This window comes from Hoplias malabaricus, chromosome 8, assembly GCF_029633855.1.
Source record: "Hoplias malabaricus isolate fHopMal1 chromosome 8, fHopMal1.hap1, whole genome shotgun sequence".
Lineage (NCBI taxonomy): Eukaryota > Metazoa > Chordata > Actinopteri > Characiformes > Erythrinidae > Hoplias > Hoplias malabaricus.
Window position 1 is genome coordinate 43,321,805 of NC_089807.1, and position 19,600 is coordinate 43,341,404.

Sequence of the window (19,600 nt, forward strand, 5' to 3'; positions counted from 1 at the left end):
CTTTAAGGAGTGTGGTGTGTTCTCTCTGTGTCTGCGTGTGTTTCCTCCAAGTGACTGTCTGTGAGGAGTGTGGTGTGTTCTCCCTGTGTCTGCGTGGTTTTCCTCCAGGTGACTGTCTGTGAAAAGTGTGGTGTGTTCTCTCTGTGCCTGCGTGGGTTTCCTCCGGGTGACTGTCTGTGAGGAGTGTGGTGTGTTCTCCCTGTGTCTGCGTGGGTTTCCTCCGGGTGACTGTCTGTGAAAAGTGTGGTGTGTTCTCTCTGTGCCTGCGTGGGTTTCCTCCGGGTGACTGTCTGTGAGGAGTGTGGTGTGTTCTCCCTGTGTCTGCGTGGGTTTCCTCCGGGTGACTGTCTGTGAGGAGTGTGGTGTGTTCTCTCTGTGTCTGCGTGGGTTTCCTCCGGGTGACTGTCTGTGAAGAGTGTGGTGTGTTCTCTCTGTGTCTGCGTGGGTTTCCTTCGGGTGACTGTCTGTGAACAGTGTGGTGTGTTCTCTCTGTGTCTGCGTGGGTTTCCTCCTTTTGGCCTTGCGCCCAATGGTTCCAGGTAGGCTCTGGACCCACCGCGACCCTGAACTGGATAAGGGTTACAGATAATGAATGAATGAATATCTATGTCCAACATTTATTGCATTGTCTGTGTGTTTTATTGTCGCTAATTATTTAATACTACAGTCACCGTATTTATTTACAGGTGCTACTTGGTACGGAGCAAATACAAATACAAATGTAGCTCTTTCCCTGCCCCTGTGAACTTCATCACATCAGTCTTTGTAGTTTGGAGAAGCTCATATTTTTTGGATTCCCTCTGTTAATTCCAGCTTGTTCCAGAAGTTACACAGTGCGGTTTCTGTGGTGCTGAGCCCAGAGTAGCAAACACAGAGGCTCTATTCTCATATTACAGGTCAGTGAAGGGTCAACTTTTATTAATCAACAATTATTAAAGCTGTAACTCTAATGAAAAAATACTACCTAGTGTTGCTTTAACTGCTCATTAACAGAAAAGGATATTCCAGGTACGTATGGAAATACAGAGACATGAATACTCCCTGGAATAGTAGCGGTTTAACTTCCCCTGTTACAGCTGTCTCTCCTTACATTTACTTGAAGGACCGTGAGTAAAGCGTGGCCGAGCTTAATCTCTGTCTGGAGCGGCGGGGGAGCCGGAGAAGTGGTAACTCACACCACCGTGTTTGGCCTGAGGGAGAGATATACCTCTTTATCCCAGCCCCTTTATCCTCCACTGAATCACCTGAAATTCATTTAGCACACTAACAACCCGCACTGCTGCAGGGAAGCCATTTTAATAAGTAGTAATAACGCCAACAGACAAAACCAGTCATTTTCAAAAGAGCAGCAGAACAATCGCCGTTATCAATAAAGTTAAAAGAAACATAATTAGGTGAAGAGCGCTGGATCGAATATGATCTGTGGCTGAGAAAAGGCGTCGGGCTAATTTCATGTGGTTAAATGGAAAGAGGGGGCTCGCTATCCACAATTACCTGCACTGGTGAAAGGTGTGTATACACAAGGGGGGAAAAGACAGAGCCGCACTCCCCTCAAAGTTACCGTCCATTTGTTAGAGCTGGGTACGTTCCAGTTGACCACTGCTGCCTAGGCATTTTTATGTAGACTATAGTGAATAAATCAATGCATGTTGTGAATTAAAGCAACACCAAGTACTAATTACACATTCAGTTCATAGCTTTAAAATCACTGTGATTGTGAACTGTAATAGAACAGAGCCTCTGTTGTTATTAGAATGTGCACAGCACTGCAGAAACAACACTATGTAAGTAAGCTTCACACACTCACCCAGGGATTGGCGACCTCTAGCTCATGGGCAGTGAATGTACACTTTAAAAAGGAAATGGGAGGAAAACGGCTGATAACTTTCACATTAAACACAATGTTATAAACACTGTTCATTAAAGGGTTAATCTAAAGTGTGTGTAATGTGCCCTTTAACACAGAGATTCAACATGGAGGTGAAAGGTATGTATTGGGATAAACATGTGTGAATTAAAGTCTTGAGGTAATTCGTGGCATGACATTAGTGTGTGTGTGTGTGTGTGTGTGTGTGTGTGTGTGTGTGTGTGTGACTAGGTATTAGGGAAATGCACAGTATCCTCCATTGCCCACCGTTTGTCACTGTCAAGGTCCTGTTGATACAGAGCCTCACGGTGAAATGATGTCTGGGAGATGACCTTTAGGTCGACACTGAGTGTGAGGTCATGCAGCGGTTGCCATGGCTACTATCAGCCAATTGTCGGCCTGCACGCATTACCTCAGCTGCCTGGCATCGGCAGGGTCACAGCACAGCCCCTGACCTCGCCACGGACCTGATCTAAAGTTGAACAAAAACAACCACCACACACACACACACACACACACACACAATCTGCACTGTGCAGAAGTCAGAGACCACCCTCTGTTTGTCCCTTTTTCCAGTCCATGTGACCTTTTGGTTGTTCATTTCTGAGGGAAGTAGATACAAGTTAATATATTTGCATAACCGTGCGAAACCTGGACGACCACCAGAGCCCTGTCCATCCAATACACAGAGGTTTAGTCTTCGTTAGACAGTGTGGGTCTGAAAGGACGTGTAGCTATAAAACTGTTGTTACTACAAAAAGGAAAGGAAGACCCAACATAACACAGTCACTGGCTTCGTTTTTACAGTTAACTGCCAGTCGGATCTCTTAGAAATACATTAGGCCTCCACACACTCTCACCCACACACACACACACACACACACACTCCTCCTCTTCCCTTCATCCGAAAGTTTACAGTTGACCGGCCCCTCCGAGGACTTGCTGGAGAAGGACAATGGGCCAGTGTGTGTGTGTGTGTGTGTGTGTGTGTGTGTGTGAGGCAGAGAGGCGCTGTATTCTAATGAGCTGGGTACCGAGTGTGTGTCAGTCACCTGTGCAGAGGCGAAGTGGGCTAATTTGGGCCTGCGCTAATTGCCACGGTAACGAGCAGCACGTGCGGGTGGCAGCGTGCGAGGAGTGGCAGCATGGCAGCTCCGTCCTCCTCACACCAGAGCGAGGTGTGAAAGAACGAGAGCGGCCAACAGCGGGCAGCCTGCTGGACACATGCCGCGTGTGGAGAGCAGCCGGCCGCTCCAAACGGCTCAGTCTCCAGCCTCCAGGCTCCAGCGCTAAAAACACCACACACACAAACGGGCTTTTGTGCAGCCTTCGGGAGCCTTTCATTTCCCACTTATTTATATATTTGGTTCGTGTATTCTTTTCACACTCCTTCAACCTGCTTGTGTTTGTATCACTGTAATAACTGTGTAATTACCGTAATAAAGTGTTGTGGCGTGTGCTTTCTTAGTTTCGTTTGTAAATGTCCACACAGAGCTCCTGTTTAATCACAATATTTAACAAACGCTACGTTGTATCAACATTCTTTGACGTTCAATTGAGCTTTTTGACTGTAATAACTGTGTAATTACTACAGTTAATTGCTGTTGTTTGATTTATTGGTGGCTTCCTTTCTAGTGTTTTTTTGTCCTCACTTTTATTTTAATCCCTAACTTACAGCTATTACATAGTTATGTACCATGTAATTAGTGTCTTCAAAGTTCTGGTATTGTTAGACTACCCCGTCTACAGAGACGAAACCGGACAAAACTGTAATAACTGTGTAATTACCACAGTTATTTGCTGTTGTTTGATTTATTGATGCGTAAATATAAAAAAGTGGCTTCCTTTCTAGTGTTTTTTTGGTCCTCACTTTTATTTCAATCCCTAATTTACAGCTATTACATAGTTATGCACCGTGTAATTAGTATGCACCTTTAATAAGCTTGTTACTACTAATAAAAAACACACATAAGGGCTTCCTGACTTCCTCTGATTTCCTTTTTAATAACAGCAGCTGATAAACATGTTTATTTAAGCCTTCCTTTCTGCGGCTGATCGCTCCTGTGACTGTAATAAGTGTGTAATAACTTGTAATAACGTGTCAAAAGTGTGTTGTAGATCAAATGAATGTCTGCGGTGGTCTTCTTTTTTACATATTTCACAGTTTGTTTGTTTTTCAGTTTTAATGTTTCATAATTACCGCATCGTGGTTGATTCATTTAAGTCGAATTCAAAATATGAATTAAATTAGATTTGGATTTGACTCAAGAATTTACTTAAATCCATTTTTTTTTATTAAAATGCTTATGAAACGATACTGAAACATGGGGTTAATCAGTGACTATTTCATTATTTATTTATTTACATTTAAATAAGTGTCCTACAGAACTTCTTTATTTATTACGTGTTTGATTATTATTTATTAAGGTTTATTTATTCATTTATTTATTTGGCAAGATTTTAAAGAATGAATAATGCAAACGTCTTACAGTAAGAGAGAGAGAGAAAAAAAGATCATCCTTGGCCAGTGAAGTAGTAAAGTATACACCCTGAAAGCTTGGGGGCACCTTGTTCCTTTTCTCGGCTCTGTCTCTCTCTCTCTCTCTCTCTCTCTCTAGCGCCAGTGCTCCAGCCTCTCTCTCTCTCTCTGTGTGTGTGTGTGTGTGTGTGTGTGTGTGTAACTGAGTGAGTGTGTGTGTGCGTGCTCTGCTGTTGCTGCCCTTTGATCCCTGCATTAGTGTTAGTTAGGGGCTCGGAGACACACACTCTCACACACACACACACACACACACACTAACGCACGCGCACACGCGCGCACACACACACTTGCACGGAGAGAGAGCAGCCATAGTCAAGACACGGCAACAACAACGCAGCGCCTCCTCCTCCTCCTCGCGCCGCTGCTCCTGCTCCTCGCGCGAAGGAAAGGCAGCCTCCGCGCGCCTCCCGTTTCAATGGCACGAGACCTCGTTTCTCCGTCGCCCTGAGCGCGAGGAGGAGAATGTGATAAACAGAAGACGCGCAAAAGTGGGGGGGGTCCCAAAATGCCAAGGAGGAAACAGGAGCAACCCAAGCGTCTGCCCTCGCGTAAGTGCGTCCGCGCGCTCTGCGGCTTTTGACGGGCATGTGTGTGCGTGCGTGTGTGTGTTGTGTCCTTTTGCTTTTTAGGCAACGTTGTGCCTTGTTTAGGGTTAAAGAGGTGAAGCAGACAAAGGCGCGCGGCGGAGGTTATTCCTCTCTCTCTCGCTCTCTCTCTCTCTCGGTCTCTCGTTCTCTCCCTGTGTCTCTCGCTCTTTTTTAAGGCAGCCATGTTGGCGGTAGAAGCGAGCCGCCAGGGCACTGCTTCACCGATACAAAAGGCAAAAGGTCTCGCGCCCCCCTTCCTCCCTCCCTCCTCCTCCTCTTCCTCGGAAGAGGGCTCTTCGCTTTCATGTTGTTGCTCGCTCTTGGTGCTTTCTCTCGGTGTGGCGTGCACTCGTTTTATTTTTTACGCCGCAGACTCGGGGGGTGAAAAAAGAACGGAGCGCGGTGAAAGGCGAAGGGGTCAGCCGGAGCAGGCGAGCCGAGCCTCGGCTTCTCAGCGCCAGTCGACCCGGCGCGTAATGAGGCTCACGGAGCGCTAAGAAAGGCACAGGAAACGCGGCATAGACAACTTTAACACACTTTAAGCAACTCCGAAGAGCTTTGTTTGGGTCTACTTTGTACGTGTGTGTGTGTGTGTGTGTAAGGCTGAGGTAACGCTAACCTCGCACACCCCTCCCAGTCTCGGGTTCAGGTTCATGTCTGCGGGGCTGCCTGCTCTGTGACGGTCACCTGAAGTTCAGGGGCATTTATTGTGCCCCCTATACACGCTCGTATCAGACATGTCCCTTGTTCCTTTAGCCTTTAGGTGCAGACAGATCAATCGGAAAGGCTAGACGTGCTAAAGCGACCCCCAAGCTCTTGTGACACAGTGTGAGAGTATGTATGTGTGTTGGTGTGTGTGATCAGTGTTTTCGCCCCTGTGTGTGTGTGTGTGTGTGTGTGATAGTAGTAGTAGAGTGGAGCAGGATGTTCAGATTGTGATTTTCTACTCGCTTGTGGAAAGGGCTGCAGTGCTTCATGCTCTCCACTAGAGGGCGCATGCGGAAAACACGACCTGAGCCTAAACGAGGGCACAATGTTTTGAAAAGATTATCGTATTTTATGGCTCGAAATCAGTGACTAGCCCCTTTCTAATGGGAAATAAAGACCAGTTAGACTCTTAAACATTGAGAAATAAAAACATATTTTGTGTGAAGTGGAATACCCCGTGTCAAAAACCTGAAAAATTCAGTTTAGCTTAAGGTTAGCAATCTGACAGCACAGCTGGCTCTTACAAAATTAACAGTTACCATGAGTTTACGACTTTTTTGAGGCAAACAACAAGATTAATTGATCATATTAACCGTGTACATGTAACAGTTAAGTCCACATTGTTTAATAAGTGGACCAAACTGAGCTAACTCATGCTAGTACATTTGGTTGCTTCTACCATCACTAAAGGTCCCTTGAGTTTGGCATATAAACTGACACCAGACAAAACCATCCTTTAAAATTAAGGGGTAAAACCTGAGCCAAGAATTTGGAAAGGTTGAGGTGAATTTAGCTGGTTAAAGTTACCATCAACTGCTATTTCTGAGGTTAAGAACTCTCAGTGTTATTAATTCATGGATTGGTAAATTTTCCATGAAGTGGACATATGTGGAAAGGTTTGCTAAGCAGAGCTAAGTTTTGCTAGTAAATGTGGTGGTTTTGATGGCACAATTTACCTCACAAAATGGACACATTCCATGCGGCAGACTATCCAAAATCATTTATTAATATGTATAAAAACCTGAATAGAAGAATTAGCGAAGCTAAGGCAGATGTAGCTAGTGAAACTAGCAGGCAGCATCATTAGCCTCAACATGTACATTTCTCCTCAGAGCAACCTGCTGTTTCTGTCAAAAGTGATGCTTAAACAACAACAAATTGATATTTATATGAGGTGGATAAAGCTGGGGAGAGGAATTGTATAAGTTATAAGTTGAGGTAAATATTTCGCAGGTTTTATAGCGTATTTGACCTAGACATAAATAAAAGAAAGAGCATTCCTCATGTTAACAGTTAGAACAGTGTCACAACCCAAATTTAAGAAGCTGAGTGGAGCAACCATGGCCACATTTAGCTGGTAAAACTGATACCAGCAATTATTACTCCCAACAAAACAAATATTTCTCATGAGTTGGTGAAGCAACACTGTGGCAGGTTGGTGCTGTAAAAACATGAGCATTTACCCTGACTGTGGAAAACACTAAAGAGGAGGAAGCTGGACGAAACAGGGGTAAAGTTTGCCAGAGAAATTGGTTTCTGTATCAGCTGGATTTAGATACAAACCAAATTTTTTATGACTTTGGAAAATACAGAGCAGGGCAAAGTCTTTCTTTTAAAACGGGTAGTGCCACAACACCAAATGCACATTTGTCAACAACGTGGAACACAGCTGAGGGGGAATTGGCGAAACTGGGCGAATTCTGCTTTTAAACTTGTAGTTTTTAACTAAATACGCCATTGTGAAATAAACATTTCTTAAGATTGTGAAAAAAACAATGATTGTTTGCAGATTGAACTGTTGAATGCCACAACTCATTTTCCACGATGTTATCATTCCCCAAGTCACTGTTTTTTGAGCTTTAAAGAGAAGCAGTGTTTTCACCTGAGAGATATTGGTGGCCTGGATTTTTTTTTTCTTGAGTTGCGAGGTTCGTGACTTCTTGGACAGCCGTCGTCATAACCATTAACTTCTAAACGTTCCTGTTTCGTGAAAAGCTCTTACATGTGGCACTGCACTGAAACATCTTGAAGTGCCTGATATTTTTAGATACCACATGAAGTAATGGTACATGAGGTCTACTTTCTTAGAAGTAGTCGGCTTTGTGCTTTGTGTTTCGCTCATCTCGGTTCTGCTTTGCCTTTTTTTTTGGGTTGTAGAAAACATAGATTGGAATTTAAATGTGGAACTTGCTCAAAAACATTGTATTTCTAGTCTCTATATATAATAGTTCTGTTCATGAGGTTGTTGTAAATATATTATTATATTTTTCAACGTACTGGGCTTGTTTTGAGTCGGTTTATTCAGCGAAAGCCTTATATTACGTTTGTACATAATAGATTAAAACTACTTCAGGAAACAACGATTTATAAAAGTGAAATAGAGGGAAAAGATTGAAGAGATTTTCGCTAAATGATTGTATACACACAGAAACACAGTCAATAATCACACATAATGGATTGTGTGTGCTTTTCAGATGCTGTATGACTGCACCCTATGAGGCGCGCACTGTAACTTTCAGCCTAGATTATATTTCTGAGTATTTATTTATTTATTTGTGGCAGACGGATACTAGTAAAGTTAACCAAGAAAGCACTCACTTTGCAAAAACCCATTGCCGTGGTTTCAATACACGGTGCCTTCCGTAGCACTTCAGGGTTGTGACATCGTCTTTCAGAGGTTCTTCCTATTGGCATTGGTTCGAAAACTCGAGTGTCCCTTTATCAGTCGAATGAAAGTGAAATTCAGTCACGTCCAGCTGTTCACAACCAAAGTCACAAGTAAACTTTTGTCGTTATACAATCCAGCGTTGCGTAACAGAATACAGGTGTGGACTCCTGGTGCCTGGATCTATAGAGTGACCACAGATTGTTCAACTGAAGTGTTGTGTGTATTGTCGTTATGTAACGTTGTGAAGGGAATTGTAGACTGTGGTGCGACAGGGTGAGAAACTTTCAACACATTTCCACAAGTTATCAAGGTCACTTCTTTGTGGAAATAACTTAATCCTTCTAACTCCAGGTGAGATAGGCCCAGGGGGGTTTTGTTAAAGGGCCCATATCCTACAGTTTTACAGCGTTGTATTTGTTTTCTCCTAAGGTTCATTTCGGTTTGATGTGGTGAGAACCTCTTGGTTCTTTAAATGAAGCAAACTATACTCAGATTTGGTTTTCTCCATCTTTAAGAACGGCATACACTAAGGAAATGCAAATGACCTTTACTCTGATTGGTGATTGTAACATACAGTATGTATCACTGGGGCTGAACTATCAAAAAATTGATATGTGTTATTGTGACATCACAAAAACAATAGTGTGATTGAATAGGGTGTTGGGGGGAGTGTTAGCTTTGGACTGAGAGAGTGGGTAGCTTTGAAACTGGACCACTGTTACCACTCCACACACTTTTATTTTAGAAAGAAAGTGAGGAAGATTAATGATACAAGTTCTTTAAAGTGTACCATCTGGGCTCTTGGTTGTGTTTCTCTTTCATAAGTAAATGAGAACACATTTCGGACGTACACGCATGTGGAAACGGGCCAGAGGGCAGCGAGGCCAGGGTGAGGTCACATGCCCTGCTTTTGACAGCCAAATAGAGAACCTTTAGCTCCAGTGGTGCACTTGAAACCTGCAGGGATGGCGACACCTTCAAGGAGCGTTTTCATTTAAGAGAACTTTGGCGCCTTTTCCACGGCCTCTGGGTCAGAGTTCAGCGTCCTTCCTGTAAATTAATCCGAGTCAAAGAAGAGCCTGGTGCCCAGCTGAAAATGTTGATCCCTCATTAAGATGTTTTTTAAAAAGCTCTCTACCGAGCCAAGGAAGGTTGACTGAGGTTACCACTTCTTCTCTACTCTCTCTCTCTCTCTCTCTCTCTCTGTTGCTCTCTGCTGTTCTTTGTCTCAGTTGAAGGCCACCATTTTGTGGAAACCCACAGCCCATATCGTTCTTATGCCCTGACCTTTGCCATCAGCTAAAATGTCTCCCTATGGGGAGCCAGCCATTTCTGCTTTAGCCTTATGAGCTTTCGAGGGTATCTGCATTTTGCAAATGGAGGAACTGGAGCATTACACGGATGCTGTATCTTCATTACCGTACCGACAGAACAAGTGTGTGTGTGTGTGTGTCTGGATAGCTCCGTACCTTTACTGTAATGGTGGGTCACTGGCTCCCTTCCACTCCTCTATGATTATAATGACCTTGGCTGGGGTAGGGCTTGAAAACATTGGATTAAGGGGAGAGGAAAATGAGGGGAGGTTTCCATTTCGCTCTTGGCATCCGATTTGTTGGAAATATCTGCCAAGAACACCCCCCACACCCTACCGCCTCCCCCTTCATCTCACCACCCTAACCCCTACTCCCCCCCCCCCACCCCTTTAGCTCCACCAACTTGATCAGGCTCTCTCACCGGTGTCTGCCCAGTTCAGCTCAAGCGAATAATGATACACAGGCTTTCGCTTAGAAATGAATTAAAGGGCAAGGCGAGAGGGGGCGGCGGACGCTCTCCTGAACAAGCGCTTTTTACCCACAGAACGGCTCCAGCCGCGCATAGCCAACCAGAACATTTAGATTAATCTGGCGAGCTGGAGCGCCTGGCTTTCATCACAGGTATAGCCTTAAAGGCTCCACGCTGACTCATAATTAAAGGAAGAAGCTAAATGGAGCAGGTGAATGGCGGAGGGGAAAATAGCTCTTTGGAAGGCATTGATACCGTGTACATATGGCTGAAGTGCACAACCATTCCGCTCGGTTTCCCACTGAAGAAGGAGCTCGGTGAAGCTTTTTTGAACACGTGTCAAAACGAGCTCAGATCACAATGACATTTTTCTTTTTGTATCTTCATATTTATATGTTTTTAGAAGTTTATTGTGCACATTGTTGAAAAATACCCATTGGCCACAACGCCTCCTGATGAAGGGACCAATAGAAACAGTCGACAAAGTGTGTGGAGGAAAGTTACGAAAGTAGTAAACGTGAGTGTGTTGAGATACAAGGGTTTGTTACGGTGTAAAACCTTCTAAACATGCATTTATTGCCATTGTACAATATACAACACAGTTTGTTCCCCACAGTGGCTTGGGGCAGTGAGTATACACTCACACTCAGACTGTGCAAAGGTCAGAGACCACCCTACAGCTTTAAACTCTAAACTCAGTTGAAAACCAATGTTAAAATATGCAGCGTTTCCCCAAAGTAAAGAGACAAATGTAAGAAAACACACATAAATGATGGTGATCCTATTTCAGAAACAGTGAGTGTCTCCTAACTTTTGGGACACACTATAGTCACAGCCCAGAGAAAAACACGTATCTCCATTTATGTTGAATTTAGTTTACTAATGGACCAATGGAAATGCTCCAAAATGATTTGGAATGAAATCTTTTGACAATGACTTCCACTGAAGTAAAGTTACTATTGGCGATTATTGTCACAGCTCCAGGGACCTGGAGGTTGTGGGTCTGATTCCTGCTCCAGGTGACTGTCTGTGAGGAGTGTGGTGTGTTCTCCCTGTGTCTGCGTGGGTTTCCTCCGGGTGACTGTCTGTGAGGAGTGTGGTGTGTTCTCCCTGTGTCTGCGTGGGTTTCCTCCGGGTGACTGTCTGTGAGGAGTGTGGTGTGTTCTCCCTGTGTCCGTGTGGGTTTCCTCCAGGTGACTGTCTGTGAGGAGTGTGGTGTGTTCTCCCTGTGTCTGCGTGGGTTTCCTCCGGGTGACTGTCTGTGAGGAGTGTGGTGTGTTCTCCCTGTGTCTGCGTGGGTTTCCTCCGGGTGACTGTCTGTGAGGAGTGTGGTGTGTTCTCCCTGTGTCCGTGTGGGTTTCCTCCAGGTGACTGTCTGTGAGGAGTGTGGTGTGTTCTCCCTGTGTCCGTGTGGGTTTCCTCCAGGTGACTGTCTGTGAGGAGTGTGGTGTGTTCTCCTTGTGTCTGTGTGGGTTTCCTCCGGGTGACTGTCTGTGAGGAGTGTGGTGTGTTCTCCCTGTGTCTGTGTGGGTTTCCTCCGGGTGACTGTCTGTGAGGAGTGTGGTGTGTTCTCCCTGTGTCTGCGTAGGTTTCCTCCGGGTGACTGTCTGTGAGGAGTGTGGTGTGTTCTCCCTGTGTCCGTGTGGGTTTCCTCCAGGTGACTGTCTGTGAGGAGTGTGGTGTGTTCTCTCTGTGTCTGCGTGGGTTTCCTCCGGGTGACTGTCTGTGAGGAGTGTGGTGTGTTCTCCCTGTGTCTGTGTGGGTTTCCTCCGGGTGACTGTCTGTGAGGAGTGTGGTGTGTTCTCCCTGTGTCTGCGTGGGTTTCCTCCGGGTGACTGTCTGTGAGGAGTGTGGTGTGTTCTCCCTGTGTCCGTGTGGGTTTCCTCCAGGTGACTGTCTGTGAGGAGTGTGGTGTGTTCTCCCTGTGTCTGCGTGGGTTTCCTCCGGGTGACTGTCTGTGAGGAGTGTGGTGTGTTCTCCCTGTGTCCGTGTGGGTTTCCTCCAGGTGACTGTCTGTGAGGAGTGTGGTGTGTTCTCTCTGTGTCTGCGTGGGTTTCCTCCGGGTGACTGTCTGTGAGGAGTGTGGTGTGTTCTCCCTGTGTCTGTGTGGGTTTCCTCCGGGTGACTGTCTGTGAGGAGTGTGGTGTGTTCTCCCTGTGTCTGCGTGGGTTTCCTCCGGGTGACTGTCTGTGAGGAGAGTGGTGTGTTCTCTCTGTGTCTGCGAGGATTTCCTCCGGGTGACTGTCTGTGAGGAGAGTGGTGTGTTCTCTCTGTGTCTGCGAGGGTTTCCTCCGGGTGACTGTCAGTGAGGAGTGTGGTGTGTTCTCTCTGTGTCTGCATGGGTTTCCTCCGGGTGACTGTCAGTGAGGAGTGTGGTGTGTTCTCTCTGTGTCTGCGAGGGTTTCCTCCGGGTGACTGTCAGTGAGGAGTGTGGTGTGTTCTCTCTGTGTCTGCATGGGTTTCCTCCGGGTGACTGTCAGTGAGGAGTGTGGTGTGTTCTCCCTGTGTCCGTGTGGGTTTCCTCCAGGTGACTGTCTGTGAGGAGTGTGGTGTGTTCTCCCTGTGTCTGCGTGGGTTTCCTCCGGGTGACTGTCTGTGAGGAGTGTGTTCTCCCTGTGTCCGTGTGGGTTTCCTCCAGGTGACTGTCTGTGAGGAGTGTGGTGTGTTCTCCCTGTGTCTGCGTGGGTTTCCTCCGGGTGACTGTCTGTGAGGAGTGTGGTGTGTTCTCCCTGTGTCCGTGTGGGTTTCCTCCAGGTGACTGTCTGTGAGGAGTGTGGTGTGTTCTCCCTGTGTCCGTGTGGGTTTCCTCCAGGTGACTGTCTGTGAGGAGTGTGGTGTGTTCTCCTTGTGTCTGTGTGGGTTTCCTCCGGGTGACTGTCTGTGAGGAGTGTGGTGTGTTCTCCCTGTGTCTGTGTGGGTTTCCTCCGGGTGACTGTCTGTGAGGAGTGTGGTGTGTTCTCCCTGTGTCTGCGTAGGTTTCCTCCGGGTGACTGTCTGTGAGGAGTGTGGTGTGTTCTCCCTGTGTCCGTGTGGGTTTCCTCCAGGTGACTGTCTGTGAGGAGTGTGGTGTGTTCTCTCTGTGTCTGCGTGGGTTTCCTCCGGGTGACTGTCTGTGAGGAGTGTGGTGTGTTCTCCCTGTGTCTGTGTGGGTTTCCTCCGGGTGACTGTCTGTGAGGAGTGTGGTGTGTTCTCCCTGTGTCTGCGTGGGTTTCCTCCGGGTGACTGTCTGTGAGGAGTGTGGTGTGTTCTCCCTGTGTCCGTGTGGGTTTCCTCCAGGTGACTGTCTGTGAGGAGTGTGGTGTGTTCTCCCTGTGTCTGCGTGGGTTTCCTCCGGGTGACTGTCTGTGAGGAGTGTGGTGTGTTCTCCCTGTGTCCGTGTGGGTTTCCTCCAGGTGACTGTCTGTGAGGAGTGTGGTGTGTTCTCTCTGTGTCTGCGTGGGTTTCCTCCGGGTGACTGTCTGTGAGGAGTGTGGTGTGTTCTCCCTGTGTCTGTGTGGGTTTCCTCCGGGTGACTGTCTGTGAGGAGTGTGGTGTGTTCTCCCTGTGTCTGCGTGGGTTTCCTCCGGGTGACTGTCTGTGAGGAGAGTGGTGTGTTCTCTCTGTGTCTGCGAGGATTTCCTCCGGGTGACTGTCTGTGAGGAGAGTGGTGTGTTCTCTCTGTGTCTGCGAGGGTTTCCTCCGGGTGACTGTCAGTGAGGAGTGTGGTGTGTTCTCTCTGTGTCTGCATGGGTTTCCTCCGGGTGACTGTCAGTGAGGAGTGTGGTGTGTTCTCTCTGTGTCTGCGAGGGTTTCCTCCGGGTGACTGTCAGTGAGGAGTGTGGTGTGTTCTCTCTGTGTCTGCATGGGTTTCCTCCGGGTGACTGTCAGTGAGGAGTGTGGTGTGTTCTCTCTGAGACCCACCACGACCCTGGCCACCCTAAAATGAATAAATGAATGTATTTTTCTTTGGCTAGTGATATGTAGATACAGGACCTCTAACAACTGAGAATAATGAAGGCCCTCTCACTGCTATGGTTCTGAAAGGACTTGGAGCTTCAAAGGAGACTTTACAGAGCAGTGAACTGGCCGCCCCAGAGCACAAAGCTCAGCAGGGTTTAATGAGGTGGGGATTAGCAGGTTTGTAAGAGGCAGAAAACACCAACAATACCTCAGACTGAACTTGGGGAGTAATAGAAGAACACACTGGGGGTGATGGGGGCAGGGCTTATTCTTTCAGACAGGATTCTGATGCTGAAATATGAATAACTTGTGATCAATATAAACACCGACTTTTATGAACAGAAATGAAGGATGCTGTCTGACATTTACACAGCGCCGTACACTGGATGTAATCAGCTTAGCTTGCTTTGAGGGAGTGGTGATGGATGCGTGTCAGTCAGCTCACCCCTGTGCCTTCTGCTCGTGACGTCCTCAACATTTCAGCCGAGCGCGGCCTTGAGGCTGATGCTTTGTTTTTTCTTCAAGAGCCGGCTCTGAGCACTTTTTTTTTTTTGAGGCTGAAAGCCAGGAAGGAGCGAGGTCACCTAGACACACATTATAGAAACCACTTGACAGAGAAAAGCCTTTAAATAACTTGAGCCCCCTCCCCTCCCCTCCACCCCCACCCCCCACTTCACCCCCCAATTTCAAAACAGATTTTTTTAGCGGGAGTCGTCCACCCACCTAGCCATCAAAGCCGGGACCGAGAAAAAATTGTGCTCGACAGAGTCACATTGTCTCAATATCTGGAGGAAGTGGCATAGCCTGGTGTTTGAAGCGGTGCTGCTGACACGGAATGAAAAAAATAAAAAAGAGAGACCCCCCCACACCCCCCCAATACACACACACACACACACACACACACACACAGCCCTCCAACCCCCTTCTCAATCAAAGCCTTGGTGGGAATAGAAGTGCCTGAGCTGGGTAACGATTTTCCGCATGTTGACAAGTCACAACATGGAGATGTACAGCTCGGAGAGCAGCCCTTTGGCTACCTCGGCCCTAGACTGAGTAATAACCATCTCGCAGGAGGAGTAGCAGGCATACTGTTGGCACAGCTTCATAAGGAACAGCTCAGTGCTTCGACTGGGGAAAGAGGGAGTGAGGGAGAGAGAGGGAGGGAGGGGGAGAAAACGAGAGAGAGAGAGAGAAAGGCTGTTGGGCCTGCAGGCGCTTTTCTCTGTTGTTGTACCACACAAGTGCATCCAGCCCCTCCAGGATGGACATTTTAACGGCCTGCTAACGTCCCGCGCTGAGCCCAATCACACGTCCGAGCGCCCAGGTCTGAGCCTGGGCCGCCCACTGTCCGGTCCAACCGTGCCGGACGAGGGGATGTGATTTATTAGCCTGCGTGGCGTGGCCTGTCATAAGAGAGAAGAGAGAGAATTACTAGATGGAAGGAAAGAGTGAAAGAGAGCAGCGCAGCTCAGATGGCGAGGGGGGAGAGAGAGAGAAAGAGAGGGAGAGAGAGAGAGAGGGAGAAACAGAGAGAGAGAGAAAGAGGGATAAAGAGAGGGAGAGAGAAAGAAGGAGAGAGAGAAAGTGAGGGGGAGAGGGAGAAAGAAAGAGAGAGAGAAAGAGAGGGAGAAACACAGAGAGAGAGAAAGAGGGATAAAGAGGGAGAGAGAAAGAGAGAGGGAGAGAGAGAAAGTGAGGGGGAGAGAGCGGGAGAAAGAAAGAGGGAGAGAGAGAAGAGAGAATTACTAGATGGAAGGAAAGAGTGAAAGAGAGCAGAGCAGCTCAGATGGTGAGGGGGGAAGAGAGAGAGGGAGAGAGAGAAAGAGGGAGAGAGAGAAAGAGGGGGAGAGAGGGAGAAAGAAAGAGGAAGAGAGAGAGAGAGGGAAAGAGGGAGAAAGAGAGAATTACTAGATGGAAGGAAAGAGAAAGAGCAGCGCAGCTCAGAAGGCGGGGGAGAGAGAGAGAGAGAGAGAGAGGGAGGGAGGGGGAGAAAGAGAGGGAGAGAGAAGAGAATTACTAGATGGAAGGAAAGAGTGAAAGAGACCAGCACAGCTCAGATGGCGAGGGAGAGAGAGAAAGAGAGAGAGAAAGAGAGAGAGAGAGAGAGAGAGAGAGAGAAGGGGTGGGCTGGTATCACTTTAGGACTGCTACTCTGGTTAAATGGAGTGCAGCCAGGTGAGTGGAGGAGGGGCAGCGTCGCCTGTCCAACCAGGCAAAGTTAATAGGTCTAGAGTAGAAAAGAGTGATCTGCCTTTCCGTTCCGCTCTTTCTTTACTTTCGAACCCCTGAACGGTCAGAAAAAAGTACAGTAACGGTCCAAACCACGGAACAATGATGTTGATGCAGTTCGGTCCATATTTCCACCGCCCTTCATTCAGATCCGGGTTCTATTCCCAGCTCAGGCACGACACCACTGCCTCTGTGATGCGTGGACAATGGCTGGTTGCTTTCACCTGATTGGTCAATACCTCACTGCCACTTGCCTTCAATTGAGAAAGCTATAATATAGCGATCTGTTAATGAGGTAATAATGTGTTAATGCACTAACACATGAGGGATTTAAAGGTTTACTTCGAACACTAATGAATGATTTTGGCCACTGCTTTCTCAGATAAATCACACGTTACAGAGCCTTGTGACTTATTAGCGGTTTTATTTAACGACGTAAACACAGCGTCTCCACTGCTGAAATATACATTAAATATAACTAACACTCACTCTTAGCTTTCTTCCTCTATTCTCTCTCTCTCTCACACACACACACACACACAGCTCCTGTTTCCATATTTGAGCCATGAGCTGCGCTGTAGTGTTAATTACCTTCATTAAAGCTTCTGTGTCAGATGCTAAAGCTCTCCCTGAAACTCCTTCAAACTACAGTCAGATATTTAATAAAGAAAAATAGAACGCTTTCCTCTCGCCATTTCTTTAGGCCTCAAAAATAGTTATGAGATACTTTATTTTTATTGATTACATTTTTTTAAATCTATAGACTCAACATTATCATAATCCCATTGTGTTGATCTTACACTGAGCTGTTTCTATTGTTTATTTATTTATTTTTAAAGTCCATTATTAAAGCCTCAGTCTTAAGAAGTCTTTATTCATTCATTCATTCTGTAACCCTTATCCAGTTCAGGGTCACGGTGGGTCCAGAGTCTACCTGGAATCATTGGGCGCAAGGCTGGAGGGGGCAACACACACACTCACACGTACAGACACTTTTGAGTCGCCAATCCACCTACCAACGTGTGTTTTTGGACTGTGGGAGGAAACCGGAGCACCCGGAGGAAACCCATGCAGACACAGGGAGAACACACCACACTCCTCACAGACAGTCGCCCGGAGGAAACCCACGCAGACACAGGGAGAACACACCACACTCCTCACAGACAGTCACCCGGAGGAAACCCACGCAGACACAGAGAGAACACACCACACTCCTCACAGACAGTCACCCGGAGGAAACCCACGCAGACACAGAGAGAACACACCACACTCCTCACAGACAGTCACCCGGAGGAAACCCATGCAGACACAGGGAGAACACACCACACTCCTCACAGACAGTCACCCGGAGGAAACCCACGCAGACACAGGGAGAACACACCACACTCCTCACAGACAGTCACCCGGAGCGGGACTCGAACCCACAACCTCCAGGCCTCTGGAGCTGTGTGACTGCGACACCTACCTGCTGCGCCACCGTGCCGCCCTAGAAGTCTTTATATCGCAGGATAATATGCGATTAATTAACAAATTCTTTTGTTAGTTGATTGAGAGCATTTATAAAAACATATAAACCTGATTCTCCATGTTCACTTTCACTCATTATCCCACTGTCCCTTTATTGTTGTAAGTATTCACACAGTAGTTGTGTGTGTACATGTCCTTGTAATGTAACATGAGCCTCTGTGATGCAATTCAATTGTAGTTTGTTTTGCCAGATTCATAAATGTAATTATGTCTTACAGTGTTCCTCAGGGACACCTTAATTCACAAATGGTTTATTACTTAAGGGGGCAGCTGTGGCCTAAATGTAAGAGAAAGAGGGGTTGGGACCGGAGGCTCGCTGGTTTGATCCCCTCAGCTGCGGTAGTGCGGAGTGAATGAACAGTACAGTCTCTTCCTTAAACATCCATGGCTGAAGTACCCTTGAGCAAGACACCTAACCCCTGAGTGCTCCTGCTGCCTGCTGCTCTAGGAGTGTGTGTGTGTTCACTGCCCTGGATAGGTTTAATTGTATCGTACTGTTATTTATACATATCTATTAAACACAACACAAATGGAACATGAAGATGAGCATGGACCCTTTAAGGAGGTGTCTCAGAGACTTGAGAGCTCCCACAGTGACAGCTGAGTATCTGTTTTTTCCTGAGTGTGTGGTGGTGAGCTCGTCTTGTCGCTTCTACTGAGCGAACTCCGTATCAGCCGCTTAAAGGAACGTCTTTCCCCTGACAAATGCTGCAGGATCAGGTTAAAATAATGGCTGTGGTAGGTGCGAGTGAGAAGGTAGGCTTAAAATAGCGGCATGTTCATGTTGGACCAGACGCCTTTGTCCTCACTGATTTAGACAATTTTTGGGGCCCCAGTTGTATCCTGAATTTAGGACACTTAAATGTCTTTTACAAACTGAACTCACGCTGCTTTGTTTCCAAGCGTGCCTTGACCCACTCACTGAATGTAGTTCAACTCATTGGCGTTATTAAAAGGAGAGTTTGATTCAGATTCATTAAAAAAACTGAGTAAAATAAGGGAGGAAAAGTGGTCCTCTGTAGCATCTTAGATAAAGTCCCTATGCTCAGTACCAGGTGTTGGCTGAAGGGGTGATAGGACCCCCATCATTAGGTTGGGGAGCAGTGGAGTGAACTTATCTAATACTGGTATCTGACCTCACAATGTTCCTGAGGCTGAATGCCATTAGTCTACAGCCTTCTTTTTCCAATGTGTATAAGTGTGTGTTGTAACTGAATTATGGGGTGGCACGGTGGTGCAGCAGGTTAGTGTCCAGGGACCTGGAGGTTGTGGGTTCGTTTCCCGCTCCGTGTGACTGTCTGTGAGGAGTGTGGTGTGTTCTCTCTGTGTCTGTGTGGGTTTCCTCCGTGTGACTGTCTGTGAGGAGTGTGGTGTGTTCTCCCTGTGTCTGCGTGGGTTTCCTCCGTGTGACTGTCTGTGAGGAGTGTGGTGTGTTCTCCCTGTGTCTGCGTGGGTTTCCTCCGGGTGACTGTCTGTGAGGAGTGTGGTGTGTTCTCCCTGTGTCTGCGTGGGTTTCCTCCGGGTTACTGTCTGTGAGGAGTGTGGTGTGTTCTCCCTGTGTCTGCGTGGGTTTCCTCCGGGTGACTGTCTGTGAGGAGTGTGGTGTGTTCTCCCTGTGTCTGTGTGGGTTTCCTCCGGGTGACTGTCTGTGAGGAGTGTGGTGTGTTCTCCCTGTGTCTGCGTGGGTTTCCTCCGGGTGACTGTCTGTGAGGAGTGTGGTGTGTTCTCCCTGTGTCTGTGTGGGTTTCCTCCGG

General features: G+C 47.1%; 1 protein-coding gene across 5 annotated transcripts in view; it reads left to right on the top strand.

Annotated features, from left to right (window-relative positions):
- Positions 1–4,777: 4,777 nt before the first annotated feature.
- Positions 4,778–19,600, top strand: part of znf827 (zinc finger protein 827) — a 98,515-nt gene continuing 83,692 nt past the window's right edge. For all 5 annotated transcript variants that reach the window (XM_066679075.1, XM_066679076.1, XM_066679077.1 and 2 more), the window contains exon 1: positions 4,778–4,954. In XM_066679075.1, the coding sequence (XP_066535172.1) occupies positions 4,912–4,954 (43 nt within the window). In that variant the 5' untranslated portion in view covers positions 4,778–4,911. The remainder of the gene's footprint in view (positions 4,955–19,600) is intronic.